This window comes from Coregonus lavaretus (assembly GCF_964263955.1).
Source record: "Coregonus lavaretus genome assembly, chromosome: 27".
Classification (NCBI taxonomy): Eukaryota; Metazoa; Chordata; class Actinopteri; order Salmoniformes; family Salmonidae; genus Coregonus; species Coregonus lavaretus.
Genome location: NC_140014.1, coordinates 43590455 through 43609616, shown reverse-complemented (window position 1 = coordinate 43609616; position 19162 = coordinate 43590455). Strand labels below are relative to the sequence as shown.

The window sequence follows — 19162 nt, the reverse complement described above, 5'->3', positions numbered from 1 at the left end:
CAAAACATGACTTAGTACTTGGTGGCAAAACCCTTGTTGGCAATCACAGAGGTCAGACGTTTATTGTAGTTGGCCACCAGGTTTGCACACATCTCAGGAGGGATTTTGTCTCACTCCTCTTTGCAGATCTTCTCCAAGTCATTAAGGTTTCGAGGCTGACGTTTGGCAACTCGAACCTTCAGCTCCCTCCACAGATTTTCTATGGGATTAAGGTCTGGAGACTGACTAGGCCACTCCAGGACCTTAATGTGCTTCTTCTTGAGCCACTCCTTTGTTGCCTTAGACGTGTGTTTTGGGTCATTGTCATGCTGGAATACCCATCCACGACCCATTTTCAATGCCCTGGCTGAGGGAAGGAGGTTCTCACCCAAGATTTGACGGTACATGGCCCCGTCCATCGTCCCTTTGATGCGGTGAAGTTGTCCTGTCCCCTTAGCAGAAAAACACCCCCAAAGCATAATGTTTCTACCTCCATGATTGACGGTGGGGATGGTGTTCTTGGGGTCATAGGCAGCATTCCTCCTCCTCCAAACACGGCTGAGTTGAGTTGATGCCAAAGAGCTCGATTTTGGTCTCATCTGACCACAACACTTTCACCCAGTTCTCCTCTGAATCATTCAGATGTTCATTGGCAAACTTCAGACGGCCCTGTATATGTGCTTTCTTGAGCAGGGGGACCTTGCGGGCGCTGCAGGATTTCAGTCCTTCACGGCGTAGTGTGTTACCAATTGTTTTCTTGGTGACTATGGTCCCAGCTGCCTTGAGATCATTGACAAGATCCTCCCGTGTAGTTCTGGGATGATTCCTCACCGTTCTCATGATCATTGCAACTCCACGAGGTGAGATCTTGCATGGAGTCCCAGGCCGAGGGAGATTGACAGTTATTTTGTGTTTCTTCCATTTGCGAATAATCACACCAACTGTTGTCACCTTCTCACCAAGCTGCTTGGCAATGGTCTTGTAGCCCATTCCAGCCTTGTGTAGGTCTACAATCTTGTCCCTGACATCCTTGGAGAGCTCTTTGGTCTTGGACATGGTGGAGAGTTTGGAATCTGATTGATTGATTGCTTCTGTGGACAAGTGTCTTTTATACAGGTAACAAGCTGAGATTAGGAGCACTCCCTTTAAGAGTGTGCTCCTAATCTCAGCTCATTACCTGTATAAAAGACACCTGGGAGCCAGAAATCTTTCTGATTTGAGAGGGGTCAAATACTTATTTCCCTCATTAAAATGCAAATCAATTTATAACATTTTTGACATGCGTTTTTCTGGATTTTTTCGTTGTTATTCTGTCTCTCAATGTTCAAATAAACCTACCATTAAAATTATAGACTGATCATTTCTTTGTCAGTGGGCAAACGTACAAAAAATCAGCAGGGGATCAAATACTTTTTTCCCTCACTGTATGTAAACTTCCGACTGTATAGAGAGAGAGCTGGGTCACAGCTAGAGAGATATAACACATACCCACGTGAATGTGCTGAACTCTGACCCAAAACGTGGCACACACCTCCCCGTCGAATAATCAGTCACCCCTACCCAGGGTACTCCCTGCCACCTGGTGACATGCATACGGTTACTACACTATAGTCAACCTTCCTCCTACACTAAAGCTTGTAGACCCCTGGCTTCAATGCACAGACGCTGGGTCATTTTAACTGTTTGGATTAAGAGAGAATGGCCGCAATCGAGAGCATCAAAACTGTGATGTATCATGGGTAAATTGTGAGCGGCTGACTAATCTACAAATAATATTGAGTCGTTTTTTATGATCCAGTGCCATCAGACAGCTAGCGACATCAGCTCTACACTCCCATCAGACAGCTAGCGGGGGAGACCAGGCAGAGAGGAGTGAGGAGGTGGGAGACTAGGCAGAGAGGAGTGAGGACGGGGGAGACCAGGCAGAGAGGAGTGAGGAGGTGGGAGACCAGGCAGTGAGGAGAGGGGGAGACCAGGCTGAGAGGAGTGAGGACGGGGGAGACTAGGCAGAGAGGAGTGAGGACGGGGTAGACTAGGCAGAGAGGAGTGAGGACGGGGGAGACCAGGCAGAGAGGAGTGAGGACGGGGGAGACCAGGCAGAGAGGAGTGAGGACGGGGGAGACCAGGCTGAGAGGAGTGAGGACGGGGGAGACCAGGCAGAGGAGAGAGGACGGGGGAGACCAGGCAGAGAGGAGTGAGGACGGGGGAGACCAGGCAGAGAGGAGTGAGGACGGGGGAGACCAGGCAGAGAGGAGTGAGGACGGGGGAGACCAGGCAGAGAGGAGAGGGGGAGACCAGGCTGAGAGGAGTGAGGACGGGGGAGACCAGGCAGAGAGGAGTGAGGACGGGGGAGACCAGGCAGAGAGGAGTGAGGACGGGGGAGACCAGGCAGAGAGGAGTGAGGACGGGGGAGACCAGGCAGAGAGGAGTGAGGACGGGGGAGACCAGGCAGAGAGGAGAGGGGGAGACCAGGCTGAGAGGAGTGAGGGGGTGGGAGACCAGGCAGTGAGGAGTGAGGAGGTGGGAGACCAGGCAGAGAGGAGAGAGGACGGGGGAGACCAGGCAGAGAGGAGAGAGGACGGGGGAGACCAGGCAGAGAGGAGTGAGGACGGGGGAGACCAGGCAGAGAGGAGTGAGGAGGGGGGAGACCAGGCAGAGAGGAGTGAGGACGGGGGAGACCAGGAGTGAGGACGGGGGAGACCAGGCTGAGAGGAGTGAGGACGGGGGAGACCAGGCAGAGAGGAGTGAGGACGGGGGAGACCAGGCTGAGAGGAGTGAGGAGGTGGGAGACCAGGCTGAGAGGAGTGAGGAGGGGGGAGACCAGGCAGAGAGGTGTGAGGACGGGGGAGACTAGGCAGAGAGGAGTGAGGACGGGGGAGACCAGGCAGAGAGGTGTGAGGACGGGGGAGACTAGGCAGAGAGGAGTGAGGACGGGGGAGACCAGGCAGAGAGGAGTGAGGAGGTGGGAGACCAGGCAGAGAGGAGTGAGGACGGGGGAGACCAGGCAGAGAGGAGAGGGGGAGACCAGGCAGAGAGGAGAGGGGGGAGACCAGGCTGAGAGGAGAGGGGGAGACCAGGCAGAGAGGAGAGAGGAGGGGGGAGACCAGGCAGAGAGGAGAGGGGGAGACCAGGCAGAGAGGAGAGGGGGAGACCAGGCTGAGAGGAGAGGGGGGAGACCAGGCTGAGAGGAGAGGGGGAGACCAGGCTGAGAGGAGTGAGGAGGGGGGAGACCAGGCTGAGAGGAGAGGGGGGAGACCAGGCTGAGAGGAGAGAGGGGAGACCAGGCTGAGAGGAGAGGGGGAGACCAGGCTGAGAGGAGAGAGGGGAGACCAGGCTGAGAGGAGAGGGGGGAGACCAGGCTGAGAGGAGAGAGGGGAGACCAGGCTGAGAGGAGAGGGGGAGACCAGGCTGAGAGGAGAGAGGGGAGACCAGGCAGAGAGGAGTGAGGGGAGACCAGGCTGAGAGGAGGGAGGGGGGGAGACCAGGCTGAGAGGAGGGAGGGGGGAGACCAGGCTGAGAGGAGAGAGGGGGGAGACCAGGCTGAGAGGAGAGGGGGAGACCAGGCTGAGAGCAGAGGGGGAGACCAGGCTGAGAGGAGAGGGGGAGACCAGGCTGAGAGGAGAGAGGGGGGGAGACCAGGCTGAGAGGAGAGAGGGGGGAGACCAGGCTGAGAGGAGAGAGGGGTGGAGACCAGGCTGAGAGGAGAGGGGTGGAGACCAGGCTGAGAGGAGAGGGGGAGACCAGGCTGAGAGGAGAGGGGGAGACCAGGCTGAGAGGAGTGAGGAGGGGGGAGACCAGGCTGAGAGGAGAGGGGGGAGACCAGGCTGAGAGGAGAGAGGGGAGACCAGGCTGAGAGGAGAGGGGGAGACCAGGCTGAGAGGAGAGAGGGGAGACCAGGCTGAGAGGAGAGGGGGGAGACCAGGCTGAGAGGAGAGAGGGGAGACCAGGCTGAGAGGAGAGGGGGAGACCAGGCTGAGAGGAGAGAGGGGAGACCAGGCAGAGAGGAGTGAGGGGAGACCAGGCTGAGAGGAGGGAGGGGGGGAGACCAGGCTGAGAGGAGGGAGGGGGGGAGACCAGGCTGAGAGGAGAGAGGGGGGGAGACCAGGCTGAGAGGAGAGGGGGAGACCAGGCTGAGAGCAGAGGGGGAGACCAGGCTGAGAGGAGAGGGGGAGACCAGGCTGAGAGGAGAGAGGGGGGGAGACCAGGCTGAGAGGAGAGAGGGGGGAGACCAGGCTGAGAGGAGAGAGGGGTGGAGACCAGGCTGAGAGGAGAGAGGGGTGGAGACCAGGCTGAGAGGAGAGGGGGAGACCAGGCTGAGAGGAGAGGGGGAGACCAGGCTGAGAGGAGAGAGGGGGGGAGACCAGGCTGAGAGGAGAGAGGGGGGGAGACCAGGCTGAGAGGAGAGAGAAGGGACTGTTGGAATGTTAGATACACTCTGATGAATTAATGGGGTTGTAGTTTCCCTACTGTCTGATTAAAAACCTATATGTCTGGAGTTGGGTTGTTAATGTTCTGTTGTAGGCTGAACGGTTGTAAGCTTGTTGCTGTGTAGTCTGTGTTCATCTAGTTTTCCCATTTCTCTGACCGGTTCCATTCCTCAGCTGTACTGTTTAGGACCCGTCCCCTCTCTCTAGCGCTCTCTTTCAATTCAATTCAAATTGGCTATATTCTCTCTCTCTCTTCCTCTACCTCTCTGTTTCTCTCTACCACTCGACCTCTCTCTTTCTCTCTACCACTCCACCTCTCTCTCTCTTTCTCTCTACCTCTCCACCTCTCTCTACCTCTCCACCTCTCTTTACCTCTCTTTCTCTCTACCTCTCCACCTCTCTCTCTCTCCACCCCTCTCTCTCTCTCTCTCTCTCTCTCTCTCTCTGTCTCTCTCTCTGTCTCTCTCTGGCTCTCTCTCTCTCGCTCTGTCTCTCTCTGTCTCTCTCTCTCTCGCTCTCTCTCTTGCTCTCTCTCTCTCTCTGTCTCTCTCTCTCTCTGTCTCTCTCTCTCTCTCTCTCTCTCTCTCTCTCTCTGTCTCTCTCTGTCTCTCTCTGTCTCTCTCTGTCTCTCTCTGTCTCTCTCTGGCTCTCTCTGGCTCTCTCTGGCTCTCTCTGGCTCTCTGTCTCTGTCTCTGTCTCTCTCTCTCACGCTCTTTCTCGCTCTCTCTGTGTGGACTCACTTCCATTACTGTTAACAAACCCCTGTAATCATCATGCATTAACATGGTCAAATCAAATTGTATTTATCACATGCTTGGTAAACAACAGGTGTAGACTAACAGTGAATTGCTTGCTTCCGGGCCCTTCCCAACAATGCAGAGAGAGCGAGAGAATAGAGAAATAATAGGAAAGTAATAACACGGAGTAGTAAAAGTAATAATAAATACACAATGAGTAACGATAACTTGGCTATATACACAGGGTACCAGTACTGAGTCCATGTGCAGGGGTACGAGGTAATAACTTGGCTATATACACGGGGTACCAGTACTGAGTCCATGTGCAGGGGTACCAGGTAATACATGGCTATATACACAGGGTACCAGTACTGAGTCCATGTGCAGGGGTACGAGGTAATTGAGGTAGATATGTACATATGGGTAGGGGTAAAGTGACTAGGCAACAGGATAGATAATAAACAGTAGCAGCAGCGTATGTGATGAGTCAAAAAAGTTGGTGCAAAAAGGGTCAATGCAGATAGTCCGGGTAGCTATTTGGTCAACTATTTAATGAACTTTGATGCAGTAGTCAAGATGCTCTCAGTGGTGCAGTTGTATACCTTTTTGAGAATCTGAGGGCCCATGCCAAATCTTTTCAGCCTCCTGAGGGGGAAGAGGCGTTGTCGTCCCTCCTTCACGACTGTGTGTGTCGACGATGATAAATACTTGAAGCTCTCGACCCGCTCCACTACAGCCCTGCCGATGTGAATGGGGGCGTGCTCTGCCCTCCGTTTCCTGTAGTCCTTGCTCAGCTCCTTTGTCTTGCTGACGTTGAGGGAGAGGTTGTTGTCCTGGCACCACACTGCCAGGTCTCTGACCTCCCACGTGTTTTGCTCTCTGGTTGCCAGGCGAGCTCGCCCATTCCACCCACACTGCCACTCAGCCAGGCAGGTACAGAACTGACTGATTAGGCCACCGCCAAACGTCACATCGATAGCTAAAATGCCGGGCAAATGTAGATTAAATCCTGCCTGGCAGGATATTGATGTTTATGAATGGGTTTTGCCAGACCCAATCAGGGACCTTTCAGTTGAATGCATTCAGTTGTACAACTGACCAGGGATCCCCCTTTCCCCTATTACCCAGGTAGCTAGATTTAACTATATAGAAGGATGGAGTTAGAAGCGAACGTTGAACGGCGCCTGACCTCGGCAAGAGCAGTTAAACTGAAATTAAGCTCGCTACAGTATATTCAAAAGATGGGCTACTGTAAGTGCATAACAAAATACGTTTTCTTTGTAGAGAGTAGTGAGGCACAGGTGGTGATAGGTGGTGAAGATGCATCATCACGACGGAGGATGCAAACATGCTGAACCAAATCATCCAGAAGGCTGGATCAACCATCGACACCCACCAGGACAAACTAGAGCCCTGGATAAACGGATCCTCAAAAAGCTTAGAAGTATGGAGGCCAACACTAGAAGTATGGAGGCCAACACTAGAAGTATGGAGGCCAACACTAGAAGTATGGAGGCCAACACTAGAAGTATGGAGGCCAACACTAGAAGTATGGAGGCCAACACTAGAAGTATGGAGGCCAACACTAGAAGTATGGAGGCCAACACTAGAAGTATGGAGGCCAACACTAGAAGAATGGAGGCCAACACTAGAAGAATGGAGGCCAACACTAGAAGTATGGAGGCCAACACTAGAAGTATGGAGGCCAACACTAGAAGTATGGAGGCCAACACTAGAAGTATGGAGGCCAACACTAGAAGTATGGAGGCCAACACTAGCCACTGCCTCCACAGTACCTGCCTGGAGCATCGTTTCCACAGATCCTTCTTACCATGAGGCGTTTTAACACAAACAAATGTGTCTGTGTGTCCATGTTGTGTTTTTATGGTGTATTTACTGGTATTGTATGTATTGGCTGTTGCAATCAAATTTCCCCTCTAGGGGATTAATAAAGTACTGTCTTATCTATCTTTATGTGATCCATGACCAGCCTTTCAAAGCATTTCATAATATGCCATTTAGCAGACGCTTTTATCCAAAGCGACTTACAGTCATGCGTGCATACATTTTTACGTATGGGTGGTCCCGGGGATCGAACCCACTACCCTGGCGTTACAAGCGCCGTGCTCTACCAGCTGAGCTACAGAGGACCACAAAGCACTTCATGGCTACAGAAGTGAGTGCTACGGGGCGATAGTTATTTAGACAGATTATCTTGGCGTTCTTGGGCACAGGGACTATGGTGGTCTGCTTGAAACATGTTGGTATTACAGACTAGGTCAGGGAGAGGCTGAAAATGTCATGAAGACACCTGCCAGTTGGTCAGCGCATGCTCGGAGTACACGTCCTGGTAATCCGTCTGGCCCTGCGGCCTTGTGAATGTTAACCTGTTTAAAGGTCTTACTCACGTCGGCTACGGAGAGCGTGATCACATAGTCGTGCGGAACAGCCAGTGCTCTCATGCATGGTTCAGTGTTGCTTGCCTCCAAGCGAGCATAGAAGGCATTTAGCTCGTCTGGTAGGCTCGCGTCACTGAGCAGCTCGCGACTGGGTTTCCCTTTGTAATCCATGATAGTTTGCAAGCCCTGCCACATCTGACGAGCATCAGAGCCGGCATAGTAGGATTCGATCTTAGTCCTATATTGACGCTTTGCCTGTTTGATGGCTCGTCGGAGGTCGTAGCGGGATTTCTTATAAGTGTCCGGATTAGTGTCCTGTTCCTTGAAAGCGGCAGCTCTAGCCTTTAGCTCAGTGCGGATGTTGCCTGTAATCCATGGCTTCTGGTTGGGATATGTACGGTCACTGTGGGGACGACTCGAGGCACTTTATTAGTGAAGCCAGGGACTGATGTGGTGAACTCCTCAAGGCCAATATGAATCATCTTCCTCCCCTCAAACTGGACTCCTCTATTAATCCATATATTGTTCCACTCACTGCTAATCAAGCTTCACTCCTCCAACCCCTCCTTCTCCCCATAAACAAAGAAATACACACCTGGCTTACACACACACACACACACACACACACACACACACACACACCTGGACATTCTATATGTAGCCCTCAGTAGTCATCGGTAACATTGTCATCCTTCTCCCCCCCCCCCCCCACCTTCTCCTGTACCAATCCCACAACAGGACAGTAAATTCTTCAAAGACTTCTTTACAAAAGTAAGTTGTGCTTTGTGTGTGACTCCGAGTGCCTCTGTCTCTTTCCCTCTCCTTAATATAACCCCTCACTCTCTGATCTGTACTGTCACAAGGAACTACCTGGAGACGTGTGTGTGTGTGTGTGGGGGGGGGGGGGGGGGGGGCAGCGTGCACCAGCTCTTCTTTCATCCGAGAAGGATCAAGACTGAGACCTGTTTGGTGGGAATGAGTTTCCTGTCCTGTATGTACGGTCTCTGTCTTCGTGTGTTATTTAACTTGTGGAACTGGTGAGCCACTGTTTCAGTTCCTTTGTTGTAGTCAACTTTCTTCCAGTCTGGGTACTCACAACACAACAACGCCTACTCATGACTTCCTCATTCCAGTCTGGGTACTCACAACACAACACCTACTCATGACTTCCTCATTCCAGTCTGGGTACTCACAACAAAACAACACCTACTCTCCAAACCTTTCTTTACAATGTTTGACTTTCGGTTGTTTTCCCTCTGTTTCCAGGTTGGGATTTGTGTTTGTGTGCGTGACATATCTCTGTGTGTGTGTGTGTATCTCTCTGTCTCTCTCCTTGTCTCTGTCTCTCTCCCTGTCTCTCTCTCTCTCTCTCCCTCATCTCTGTCTCTCTCCCTGTCTCTCTCTCTCTCTCTCTCTCTCTCTCTCTCCCTCATCTCTGTCTCTCTCCCTGTCTCTCCCTCATCTCTGTTTCTGTCTCTCCCTGTCTCTCATCAGTGTCTCTGTCATCTTTCTGTCTCTATGTCATCTCTCTGTGTGTGTCTATTTGTCTACAGGCAGGGAAGAAGGCAGTGAGAGCAGTGCTGTGGGTCTCGGCAGATGGTCTCCGTGTAGTAGACGACAAAACTAAGGTAGTCTCCTGCTACGCTGTCCGAACAGCTAGATCTCACACACACACGCGGCACAGGCATAGACGTTGCGGTGTCCGTATTACCGCCACACCGGTGGTCACGAGTCATGAAGGCAGTCAAATTCCACGTGACCGTTTAGTCACGGTAACTAGGCTTCTCCAAGCTCTGATGCTGCTGCTGGTCATTAGTAGCCTACCAAACTAGCTAACTGCCTGGTACTCAGCACTCTATTGTCCCTCTAAATCACTCTGACGTCAATTCAAATCTAATCGAAAATCTAATCAAACATTTCATCAGAGCACCATGAGCTCATGTTGTGCAACATTTCTATAGGCTATGCAATTGCGCGAGAAAACGTGATGGCTTAAAAAGAGCAGGATCCCATCAGCTTTCTATAGGCTTACAATTTTTTTTTCTCAACTTTCCTAATATTAAGCACATTGCTTCTCTTCACAACAGGAGTTCAGCCTACCTGGAACCATGGGAGAAGCTTCCTGCATTCTAGAACTCACTAATCTAGAACTACGTGTCACTAATCTAGAACTCACTAATCTAGAACTACAGTGAGGGGAAAAAAGTATTTGATCCCCTGCTGATTTTGTACGTTTGCCCATTGACAAAGACATGATCAGTCTATAATTTTAATGGTAGGTTTATTTGAACAGTGAGAGACAGAATAACAACAACAAAATCCAGAAAAACGCATGTCAAAAATGTTATAAATTGATTTGCATTTTAATGAGGGAAATAAGTATTTGACCCCTCTGCAAAACATGACTTAGTACTTGGTGACAAAACCCTTGTTGGCAATCACAGAGGTCAGATGGTGTTCTTGGGGTCATAGGCAGCATTCCTCCTCCTCCAAACACGGCGAGTTGAGTTGATGCCAAAGAGCTCGATTTTGGTCTCATCTGACCACAACACTTTCACCCAGTTCTCCTCTGAATCATTCAGATGTTCATTGGCAAACTTCAGACGGGCCTGTATATGTGCTTTCTTGTGCAGGGGGACCTTGCGGGCGCTGCAGGATTTCAGTCCTTCACGGCGTAGTGTGTTACCAATTGTTTTCTTGGTGACTATGGTCCCAGCTGCCTTGAGGTCATTGACAAGATCCTCCCGTGTAGTTCTGGGCTGATTCCTCACCGTTCTCATGATCATTGCAACTCCACGAGGTGAGATCTTGCATGGAGCCCCAGGCTGAGGGAGATTGACAGTTATTTTGTGTTTCTTCCATTTGCGAATAATCGCACCAACTGTTGTCACCTTCTCACCAAGCTGCTTGGCGATGATCTTGTAGCCCATTCCAGCCTTGTGTAGGTCTACAATCTTGTCCCTGACATCCTTGGAGAGCTCTTTGGTCTTGGCCATGGTGGAGAGTTTGGAATCTGATTGATTGATTGCTTCTGTGGACAGGTGTCTTTTATACAGGTAACAAGCTGAGATTAGGAGCACTCCCTTTAAGAGTGTGCTCCTAATCTCAGCTCGTTACCTGTATAAAAGACACCTGGGAGCCAGAAATCTTTCTGATTGAGAGGGGGTCAAATACTTATTTCCCTCATTAAAATGCAAATCAATTTATAACATGTTTATTCTGTCTCTCACTGTTCAAATAAACCTACCATTAAAATTATAGACTGGTCATTTCTTTGTCAGTGGGCAAACGTACAAAATCAGCAGGGGATCAAATACTTTTTTCCCTCACTGTAGATGACATGTATTTTTTCCACTGCCTCTGTTCTGAGACCGGTGCATGATAACGGTCCATTCTAAAGCTGCCCCTGTTCTGAGACAGGTGCATGATAACGGTCCATTCTAAATCAAAACAAATTTCACACATAGTGCTTTCAGAAAGTATTCAGACTCCTTGATCTTTTCCACATTTTGTTACGTTACAGCCTTATTCTAAAATGGATGTAAAAAATATATATATATATCATCAATCTACACACAATACCCCATAATGGCAAAGCAAAAACAGGTTTTCAGAAATGTTTGCTAATTTATAAAAAAATAAAAAACTGTAATAGTACATTTACATAAGTATTCAGACCCTTTACTTTGTTGAAGCACCTTTGGCAGCGATTACAACATCGAGTCTTCTTGGGTATGACGCTACAAGCTTGGCACACCTGTATTTGGGGAGTTTCTCCCATTCTTCTCTGCAGATCCTCTCAAGCTCTGTCAGGTTTTGATGACGAGGACTGGGATATGTTCCGGGTAGCCTCTGAGAATAACATTGACGCTTACATGGACACAGTGATTGAGTTAATCAGGAAGTGTATCGGGGATGTTGTTCCCACTGTGACTATTAAAACCTACCCAAACCAGAAACCGTGGATAGACGGCAGCATTAGTGCAAAACTGAAAGTGCGAACCACCGCATTTAACCATGGCAAAGTGACTGGGAATATGGCAGAATACAAACAGTATAGTTATTCCCTCCGCAAGGCAATTCAACTGGCAAAACATCAGTACAGAGACAAAGTGGAGTCGCAATTCAACGGCTCAGACATGAGACGTATGTGGCAGGGTCTACAGACAATCACGGACTACAAAGGGAAAACCAGCCACGTTGCGGACATCGACGTCTTGCTCCCGGACAAGCTTAAACACCTTCTTTGCCCGCTTTGAGGATAACACAGTGCCAACGACGCGGCCCGCTCCCAAGGGGGCTCTCTTTCTCCGTGGCCGACGTCAGTAAGACATTTAAACGTGTTAACCCTCGCAAGGCTGCCAGCCCAGACGGCATCCCTAGCCACGTCCTCAGAGCATGCGCAGACCAGCTGCCTGGAGTATTTACGGACATATTCAATCTCTCCCTATCCCAGTCGGCTGTCCCCACTTGCTTCAAGATGTCCACCATTTATCCTGTACCCAAGAAAGCAAAGGTAACTGAGCTAAATGACTACCGCCCCATAGCACTAACTTCTGTCATCATGAAGTGCTTTGAGAGGCTAGTTAAGGATCATATCACCTCCACTTTACCTGTCACCCTGGACCCACTTCAATTTGCTTACCGCCCCAATAGATCCACAGACGATGCAATCGCCATCACACTGCCCACTGCCCTATCCTACCTGGACAAAAGAAACACCTACGTGAGAATGCTATTCATTGACTACAGCTCAGCGTTCAACACCATAGTGCCCTCAAAGCTCAACACTAAGCTAAGGACCCTGGGACTAAACACCTCCCTCTGCAACTGGATCCTGGACTTCCTGACGGGCTGACCCCAGGTGGTAAGGGTAGGCAACAACACATCTGCCACGCTGATCCTCAACACAGGGGCCCCTCAGGGGTGCGTGCTCAGTCCCCTCCTGTACTCCCTGTTCACTCATGACTGCATGGCCAGGCACGACTCCAACACCATCATTAAGTTTGCCGATGACACAACAGTGGTAGGCCTGATCACCGACAACGATGAGACAGCCTATAGGGAGGAGGTCAGAGACCTGGCCGTGTGGTGCCAGGACAACAACCTCTCCCTCAACGTGATCAGGACAAAGGAGATGATTGTGGACTACAGGAAAAGGAAGAGGACCGAGCACACCCCCATTCTCATCGATGGGGCTGTAGTGGAACAGGTTGAGAGCTTCAAACACACCAAGACAGTTGTGAAGAGGGCACGACAAAGCCTATTCCCCCTCAAGAGACTGAAAAGATTTGGCATGGGTCCTCATATCCTCAAAAAGCAGCTGCACCATCGAGAGCATCCTGACTGGTTGCATCACCGCCTGGTATGGCAACTGCTCGGCCTCCGACCGCAAGGCACTACAGAGGGTAGTGCGTACCGCCCAGTACATCACTGGGGCCAAGCTTCCTGCCTTCCAGGACCTCTATACCAGGCGAGGTCAGAGGAAGGCCCTAAATATTGTCAAAGACTCCAGCCACCCTAGTCATAGACTGTTCTCTCTGCTGTCGCACGGCAAGCGGTACCGGAGCGCCAAGTCTAGGACCAAAAGGCTTCTGAACAGCTTCTACCCCCAAGCCATAAGACTCCTGAACAGCTAATCAAATGGCAACCCAGACTTTTTGCATCCCCCCCCCCCGGCCTCTTTTACGATGCTGCTACTCTCTGTTTATTATCTATGCATAGTCACTTTAACTCTACCTACATGTACATATTACCTCAATTACCTCAACTAACCGGTGCCCCCGCCGCACATTGACTCTGTACCGGCACCCCCTGTATATAGCCTCTCTACTGTTATTTCCCATTGACTCTGTACCGGTACCCCCTGTATATAGCCTCTCTACTGTTATTTCCCATTGACTCTGTACCGGTACCCCCTGTATATAGCCTGCCTACTGTTATTTCACATTGACTCTGTACCGGTACCCCCTGTATATAGCCTCCCTACTGTTATTTCATATTGACTCTGTACCGGTACCCCCTGTATATAGCCTCTCTACTGTTATTTCCCATTGACTCTGTACCGGTACCCCCTGTATATAGCCTCCCTACTGTTATTTCCCATTGACTCTGTACCGGTACCCCCTGTATATAGCCTCTCTACTGTTATTTCCCATTGACTCTGTACCGGTACCCCCTTTATATAGCCTCCCTACTGTTATTTCCCATTGACTCTGTACCGGTACCCCCTGCATATAACCTCCCTACTGTTATTTCACATTGACTCTGTACCGGTACCCCCTGTATATAGCCTCGCTACTGTTATTTCCCATTGACTCTGTACCGGTACCCCCTGTATATAGCCTCCCTACTGTTATTTCACATTGACTCTGTACCAGTACCCCCTGTATATAGCCTCCCTACTGTTATTTCACATTGACTCTGTACCGGTACCCCCTGTATATAGCCTCGCTACTGTTATTTCCCATTGACTCTGTACCGGTACCCCCTGTATATAGCCTCCCTACTGTTATTTCACATTGACTCTGTACCAGTACCCCCTGTATATAGCCTCCCTACTGTTATTTCCCATTGACTCTGTACTGGTACCCCCTGTATATAGCCTCTCTACTGTTATCTTACTGCTGCTCTTTAATTATTTGTAATTTTTATTCTTTACTTATCTATTGTTTACTTAACACTTATTTTTCTTAAAACTGCATTGTTGGTTATGGGCTTGTAAGTAAGCATTTCGCTGTAAGGTCTACACCTGTTGTATTCGGCGCATGTGACAAATACAATTTGATTTGATTTGGTTGTCCTTCTATAAGGTTCTCCCATCTCCACAGAGGAACTCTAGAGCTCTGTCAGAGTGACCATCGGGTTCTTGGTCACCTCCCTGACCAAGGCCCTTCTCCCCCGATTGCTCAGTTTGGCTTGGCGGCCAGCTCTGGGAAGAGTCTTGGTGGTTCCAAACTTCTTCCATTTAAGAATGATGGAGGCCGCTGTGTTTTTGGGGACCTTCAATGTTGCAGACATTCCCCAGATCTGTGCCTCCACACAATCCTGTCTCGGACAATTCCTTTGACCTCATGGCTTGGTTTTTGCTCTGACATGCACTGTCAACTGTGGGACCTTATATAGACAGGTTTGTGCCTTTCCAAATAATGTCCAATCAATTGAATTTACCACAGGTGGACTCCAATCAAGTTGTAGAAACATCTCAAGGATGATCAATGGAAACAAGATGCACCTGAGCTCAATTTCGAGTCTCATAGCAAAGGGTCTGAATACTTATGTAAATAAGGTATTTCTGTTGTTATTCTTTTTTATAAACATTTCTAAAAACCTGTTTTAGTTTTGTCATTATGGGGTATTGTGTGTAGATTGATGAGGATTTATTATTTAATCAATTTTAGAATAAGGCTGTAACGTAACAAAATGTGGAAAAAGTCAAGGGGTCTGAATACTTTCCAAAGGCACTGTATATTATTTAGTAAATCAAAAACAAATGTCACACATATATATTATTTAGTATATGTAAAGACAAGATTAACTCAAGAATAGTGTGATGGGTGTCAATATTAGCCTATCAGTTGTGAATTATATATTATCACTTGTGAATGATGCCCAGCTTAAGGCAAGAAAACAATGCCTTTTTTTTGTGTGACTTTTTCTAATCATAGTCCCACACCTCATGTAGCATAGCCTATAGGCCTATATGTTTTAACAAGGTTTGTATCACAACTAAAGTGGCCAAATAACTTCTTAAAATTAAGTACATTAATCCGCTTTACAATGGGTGTAGAGCCTAACTGGCATACATAAGCAGCGCGTGAGTTTCAAGTTTGGGGAAAATGATTTTCACCATAAAAATGCACCTTTATAATAAAAGCATTTCATGCGTAAATCGCATTTGCGGTCACTTTTGATAATGGTGTTTTCCCGCTAATGGAACATTCGCACTTATAGCCTGCTGCCATGTGCACATTGCTGCACTTATACTGTGAAGAAACAGACTAATAGTTTATCAACATTTTCAGCTAAACGTTCTGATCTGTTGCATCAGCCTCATTGCGTATAAAATGTTTTTTGATGCTAGTGGTTGTATTAATTTGGGATCTAACACATCCCACAACTGTCCCAGACTATGTTTGGAATATTTATTTCTCGCACAGAATAGACTAGGTCAACTTTTGTACTATGGGGGATAGTAGATTGACATAGGCTAGTGCTTTTGCTGTTCGTTAAGCCGACTCATCTTGTTGGCTGACGAAAAGTAAATGTGGACAGAAATTCGAGGCATTATCAAGTGCTTGTCAAATTGTGAATGAGAGACTGATGAAGTGTGTTGAATTGGATAAGGGCGCGCGCAGATGCGTCCTCTGTGTCTGTCTTCACTTTTAGCCTGTGAGAAAGACCCGATGACGTGATGGAGAGCCATGTGAGTGATCACGTGATGGAGAGCCATGTGAGTGATCACGTGATGGAGAGCCATGTGAGTGATCACGTGATGGAGAGCCATGTGAGTGAGCGGTGGTTCGGAGCAGGCAGCACTCGGGGCCAAGGGCATAACGACCACTGGCCGCAACGGGCACCTATTTTATTTTATTTTTTTAGGGTGCATTACGGCCACACAAAGTGCTTGTCAAATTGTGAATGAGAGACTGATGAAGTGTGTACAGCCTGCGCAAAAAGCAAAGCAGAGCTCATGCCTTATCAAGCAACTTTTTTCAAATCATCATTGGAGTTGCATCATGCAGCCTTACAATGTATTAAAAATCTAAACATATAGCCCAACGTTTGTAGAACAACTAAAGTTACATTAATAACTCTAAATTAAACATATAGGAGGACCTGTTTCTTTGTTAACCGCTCAACACAGAATAGCCGCATGTGCGCACTCCCTCAAATCGTTTGGAGAAAATATCCTTTATTTTATTCAGCTTTGTTCAATTCTATTCTTCATTCTACAAAATAATATAAAATAATGCCATGGAATTCTAAGCAAATCTTGTCTGCTAAATGAACTAGTGTAGCCCACAGCCATATGGCATAGCCAGATCAGGACCTAACATAAGGACAACTCAGAGGATGCTATTCTGTTCTTCTGAAATAGACTACATTTTCTTCATATCATGTTTCTTTAGACCTGTCTAAAATAAATAATGGATTTATTGTGATGGTGTAGGCTATATTACATGGATTTATTAGACTTGGTCTGCATCAGTGGCTTGTAGGCTATGTGTGGAAGCCAGGAGATGCTAAATGTGTTTTATGTTAATTAACGGTCAATTACCTTGAGACCAACAGTTATTTGCTTGACCAATCACCGGCTGACGAAATGTCGTGACCGCCACAGCCCTGGGGACACACACGGCATATCAAAACTCTGCCTGAGGAAATGCTTGTGACAGTTTTGAGAAAGCCAAAGAGGAAACTCTTACTTCCTGCTGACTTGCAAAAGTTTCACTTTTTTTTAATGAACTGGTAATGTTTTGGTCTACCGACCGTTTGTCGACCAAAGGTTCCTCTTTTGTAGCTGGTTATATACTCCAGGTACACCGGCAATAGAAACTCCTTCATGGACCATTAGCAGAGCATGTCCCTATTAAACTGTGGGTTCTGCTGCCACCTGTTGGATGAAGGCAATATTACACAGAGACTTATTGTGTCAAGCCAGAAGCATTATGAAGCAACTAACACTCCATACATCCTCCCGATACTTGTAACATCACTATAATAATAATAATATGCCATTTAGCAGACGCTTTTATCCAAAGCGAATTATAGTCATGTGCGCATACATTTTTACGTATGGATGGTCCCGGGGATCGAACCCACTACCCTGGCGTTACAAGCGCCGTGCTCTACCAGCTGAGCTACAGAGGACCACACATGAGGATCACTCACATGTACTTTCAATCTAAAGGAACGTAGATAGGAACATCTGGATACGATGGGCGTGATAATGTTGTAATGAGAGTCAGGGTATGTGTTAATCAGGATAATGTCTCCCCTCTGTAAGGGTATTTACTAGGAACCAGACAGAACAAAACGAGGAGGCACCTATCTGAATTTGTCCAGTACAATTTCTAGTTTTCGTAGCAAAACATTTTTCGTTTCGAGTAACCGGTTTCTGTTGCAAATCGTTTTGCAACGGTGTCTGACTAATGAATACATCCCCTGAGGTAATGCTGAAATAGTCAGCGTAATGATAATGTCTCTCCTCTGTAGGACCTGATCCTGGACCAGACCATAGAGAAAGTATCGTTCTGCGCTCCGGACAGGAACTTTGAGAGAGCCTTCTCCTACATCTGTAGAGATGGAACCACTAGACGTTGGATCTGCCACTGCTTCATGGCTATCAAGGACTCGGTAAGACCCTAACCCCTAAACCAGACCCTAACCCCTACCTCCTAACCCCTAAACCCTATCCCCTAAACCAGACCCTACCCCCTAACCCCTAACCCCTAAACCAGACCCTAACCCCTACCTCCTAACCCCTAAACCAGACCCTAACCCCTACCTCCTAACCCCTAAACCCTATCCCCTAAACCAGACCCTACCCCCTAACCCCTAACCCCTAAACCAGACCCTAACCCCTACCTCCTAACCCCTAAACCCTATCCCCTAAACCAGACCCTACCCCCTAACCCCTAACCCCTAAACCAGACCCTAACCCCTACCCCCTAAACCAGACCCTAACACCTAACCCCTAAACCAGACCCTAACCCCTACCCCCTAAACCAGACCCTAACCCCTACCCCCTAACCCCTAAACCAGACCCTAACCCCTAACCCCTAACCCCTAAACCAGACCCTAAACCCTAACCCCTAACCCCTAAACCAGACCCTAACCCCTAACCCCTAAACCAGACCCTAACCCCTAACCCCTAAACCAGACCCTAACCCCTAACCCCTAAACCAGACCCTAACCCCTAACCCCTAAACCAGACCCTAAACCCTACCCCCTAAACCAGACCCTAACCCCTAACCCCTAAACCAGATCCTAACCCCTAACCCCTAAACCAGACCCTAACCCCTAACCCCTAAACCAGACCCTAACCCCTAACCCCTAACCCCTAAACCAGACCCTAACCCCTAACCCCTAAACCAGACCCTAACCCCTAACCCCTAAACCAGACCCTAACCCCTACCCCCTAACCCCTAAACCAGACCCTAACCCCTACCCCCTAACCCCTAAACCAGACCCTAACCCCTAACCCCTAAACCAGACCCTACCCCCTAAACCCTAACCCCTAACCCCTAAACCAGACCCTAACCCCTACCCCCTACCCCCTAAACCAGCCCATAACCCCTAACCCCTAAACCAGACCCTAACCCCTAACCCCTAACCCCTAAACCAGCCCATAACCCTAACCCCCTTACCCCAAACCCTAACCCCATAACACTTACCCCCTAACCCTAACCACTCCAGAGACCTGTGTCCTACCCTAACCTCTCTGGCTCCTATACTTAACCACTCCTGAGATCTGAGTCCTACCTTAACCTCTCTGGCTCCTATACCTAACCACTCCACAGACCTGAGTCCTACCTTAACCTCTCTGGCTCCTATACCTAACCACTCCAGAGACCTGAGTCCTACCCTAACCTCTCTGGCTCCTATACCTAACCAC

General features: G+C 48.7%; 1 protein-coding gene across 3 annotated transcripts in view; it reads left to right on the top strand.

Annotated features, from left to right (window-relative positions):
• Positions 1-19162, top strand: part of numb (NUMB endocytic adaptor protein) — a 93760-nt gene that overhangs the window by 55707 nt on the left and 18891 nt on the right. For 2 of the 3 annotated variants that reach the window (XM_084143617.1, XM_084143618.1), the window contains exons 4-6: positions 8281-8313; positions 9096-9170; positions 17761-17901. In XM_084143617.1, coding sequence (XP_083999743.1) covers positions 8281-8313; positions 9096-9170; positions 17761-17901 — 249 coding nt within the window. The remainder of the gene's footprint in view (positions 1-8280; positions 8314-9095; positions 9171-17760; positions 17902-19162) is intronic. The other variant, XM_084143619.1, reaches the window with a different exon arrangement.